This window comes from Sprattus sprattus (assembly GCF_963457725.1).
Source record: "Sprattus sprattus genome assembly, chromosome: 20".
Classification (NCBI taxonomy): Eukaryota; Metazoa; Chordata; class Actinopteri; order Clupeiformes; family Clupeidae; genus Sprattus; species Sprattus sprattus.
Window position 1 is genome coordinate 17,734,114 of NC_137918.1, and position 3,524 is coordinate 17,737,637.

General features: G+C 50.0%; 1 protein-coding gene across 1 annotated transcript in view; it reads left to right on the forward strand.

Moving 5' to 3' along the window:
• Window positions 1–421: 421 nt before the first annotated feature.
• The window catches only part of nhsl3 (NHS like 3), a gene marked incomplete at its 5' end in the record, with an annotated part of 38,708 nt that continues 35,605 nt past the window's right edge, over window positions 422–3,524 (forward strand). Inside the window, one exon of the mRNA XM_080859206.1 lies at window positions 422–710. Within this exon, the coding sequence (XP_080715332.1) occupies window positions 422–710 (289 nt within the window). The remainder of the gene's footprint in view (window positions 711–3,524) is intronic.

Below are 3,524 nucleotides of genomic sequence, written 5' to 3' on the forward strand. Positions count from 1 at the left end.
TCAGCTGAAGGTGGTGGTTTTTGGATAAAGTGTAATGGGAGGGGTATGGAGACGTGGGTATGCTGTTGTCTTGGTGATTAGCTTTTTAAGGCTGTATGTGTTTCATAAGCAGTTAGATAGAGGACTAATAAAGGACTCTCCCATTCTCTCTGTGTGTGTGTGTGTGTGTGTGTGTGTGTGTGTGTGTGTGTGTGTGTGTGTGTGTGTGTGTGAGCAGGTGTGTGTGAGCAGGTGTGTGTGAGCAGGTGTGTGTGTGTGTATCACACGGTGATCAGGTGTGTGTGTGTGTGTATCAGACGGTGATCAGGTGTGTGTGTGTGTGTGTGTGTGTGTGTGTGCGTATCAGACGGTGATCAGGTGTGTGTGTGTGTGTGCGTATCAGACGGTGATCAGGTGTGTGTGTGTGTGTGCAGGTGTGGGGATGTCCAGGAGTGGGCCGGTGGGGGATCTGGTCCCCAGGGACGTCACGGAGGTTCTGGCCCAACAGAAGCGCTGCTGCAGGGGGAGGAGCTCTCTGGGCCGCGCCCTCAGCTGGCTCCGCCCCTCTCCCAGGCCCAGGAGCAGCAGCACCGGACCCAGCAGCCGGACCACCGGACCCAGCCGGACCGGAACCAGTCGGAGCACTGGACCCAGGAGCAGTACCGGACCCAGGAGCACCGCCGTCGCTGCACAGAGCCCGGGGCTGGGCCTCAGCCATGAGCCCTGCAGAGGTAGGTGGGAAACCCTGTAGCACTACAGACAGCTTTAGCTATTTTACACGCAGTCAGTGATGTCATAACATATGTTATATCACTAGTTAGAACCACACACTTACACACACACAGCAAACATAGCTGATGTGATTGGCTGGAGTGGGTGGGGCTCTGCTGTGTGAGCTGATGTGATTGGCTGGAGTGGGTGGGGCTCTGCTGTGTGAGCTGATGTGATTGGCTGGAGTGGGTGGGGCTCTGCTGTGTGAGCTGATGTGATTGGCTGGAGTGGGTGGGGCTCTGCTGTGTGAGCTGATGTGATTGGCTGGAGTGGGTGGGGCTGTGCTGTGTGAGCTGATGTGATTGGCTGCCACCCTGGGTCTGTATCTGTGTGCCTGTGGGGCTTTAGATGGTTATTATGAGGTCATCAGGCCTGTCTGTCTCTCATGAGGTCATCAGGCCAGTCTGTCTCTCATGAGGTCATCATGAGGTCATCAGGCCTGTCTGTCTCTCATGAGGTCATCATGAGGTCATCAGGCCTGTCTGTCTCTCATGAGGTCATCAGGCCTGTCTGTCTCTCATGAGGTCATCATGAGGTCATCAGGCCTGTCTGTCTCTCATAAGGTCATCAGGCCTGTCTGTCTCTCATGAGGTCATCAGACCTGTCTGTCTCTCATGAGGTCATCAGGCCTGTCTGTCTCTCATGAGGTCATCAGGCCTGTCTGTCTCTCATGAGGTCATCAGGCCTGTCTGTCTCTCATGAGGTCATCAGACCTGTCTGTCTCTGCCTACACACATTTCCTGCCCCCTCCCACCGTTTATTGTCTCTCTCTCTTTCATTCTTGCTCTCTCCTCTCTCTCTCTGTCCATATATCTCTCTTTCTGTCCATCGCTCTCTCTCTATCTCTCCATCTCTTTCTCTATCTCCCCATCTCTCTCCCCATCTCTCTCTCTTCACCCTGCTGTCAGGCTAAATGCCTTTGTGCCTTACTCATCAGTGTATGTGTGGGTGTGTGTGCCTGTGTCTGTGTCTGTGTCTGTGTGTGCGTGTGTGCGTGTGTTTGTGCGTGTGTTTGTGTGCTAGTGAGGGCGTCTACAGAGAACATCTGTGTGTGTGTGCGTGTGCGTGTGTATGTGTGTGTGTGCGTGTGTGCGTGTGCGTGTGTGTGTGTGTGCGTGTGCGTGTGCGTGTGTGTGTGTGTGCGTGTGTGTGTGTGTGCGTGTGTGTGTGTGTGTGTGTGTGTGTGTGTGTGTGTGTGTTTATCTGTCAAACAGCGCAGGTTTAAAGGATGAGGTCATCCAGTGCTTTGGGATTCCCTAAGCCTCCACCCTAGCCTCACTGCTCTAGAGAGAGGAAGAGGGAGAGAGAGAGGGAGATAGAGATAGAGAGAGAGAGGGAGAGGGAGAGAGAGAGAGAGAGAGAAAGAGAAAGAGAAAGAGAAAGAGAGAGAGAGAGAGAGAGAGAGAGAGAGAGAGAGAGAGAGAGAGAGAGAGAGAGAGAGAGTTATTTGTATTCAACTCTGTTTATTTTATTTTTGTCCTTAGGTGTATGTAATATGTATGTGTTGAATCAGCCTTGGCAATAGAGTTTAACATTCATGCTTATAAAGCTTCTTTGAATTGAATGAATTGAGCGGTTTTAATTAACCCGCTAGGCTAGCTTGTACTGGCTATTTCTCTCTCTGTTCAATTCAGTTCAAATGTGCTTCATTGGCACACACACACACACACACACACAGACACACACAGACACGCACAGCTTCTTACCGAAAGGAATATATACAGATGTAACCAACATTTTGAGTAATAACTGTGACTTAATTACATAAGTGTGTGTGTGTGTGTGTGTGTGTGTGTTTCTGCTAGTGTGTGTGTTTCTGCTAGTGTGTGTGTGTGTGTTTCTGCTAGTGTGTGTGTGTGTGTGTTTCTGCTAGTGTGTGTGTGTGTGTTTCTACTAGTGTGTGTGTTTCTGCTAGTGTGTGTGTGTGTGTTTCTGCTAGTGTGTGTGTGTGTGTTTCTGCTAGTGTGTGTGTGTGTGTTTCTGCTAGTGTGTGTGTGTGTTTCTGCTAGTGTGTGTGTGTGTGTTTCTGCTAGTGTGTGTGTGTGTGTTTCTGCTAGTGTGTGTGTTTCTGCTAGTGTGTGTGTGTGTGTTTCTGCTAGTGTGTGTGTGTGTGTGTTTCTGCTAGTGTGTGTGTGTGTGTTTCTACTAGTGTGTGTGTTTCTGCTAGTGTGTGTGTGTGTGTTTCTGCTAGTGTGTGTGTGTGTGTTTCTGCTAGTGTGTGTGTGTGTGTTTCTGCTAGTGTGTGTGTGTGTTTCTGCTAGTGTGTGTGTGTGTGTTTCTGCTAGTGTGTGTGTGTGTGTTTCTGCTAGTGTGTGTGTTTCTGCTAGTGTGTGTGTGTGTGTTTCTGCTAGTGGGTGTGTGTGTTTTTCTGCTAGTGTGTGTGTTTCTGCTAGTGTGTGTGTGAGTGTTTCTGCTAGTGTGTGTGTGTGTGTTTCTGCTCGTGTGTGTGTGTTTATGTGTGTGAGAGATCTGTTACTTAATGCTGCTGTAATGAATACACCTGTTGACATGAGCAGTCTGACTGTTTACAACAAGACTCTTTCCACTCTCTCTATCCTCTATCCCTCTCTCCCCACTCTCTCTATCCTCTATCCCTCTCTCCCCACTCTCTCTATCCTCTATCCCTCTCTATCCCTCTCTCCCCACTCTCCTCTCTCCTTTCCTCTCATTCTGTCTCTCCTTCCCTCCCACCCTCTCTATCACTCTCTCCCCACTCTCCTCTCTCTCTATCCTCTATCCCTCTCTCCCCACTCTCCTTTTTCCTTCCCTCCCCA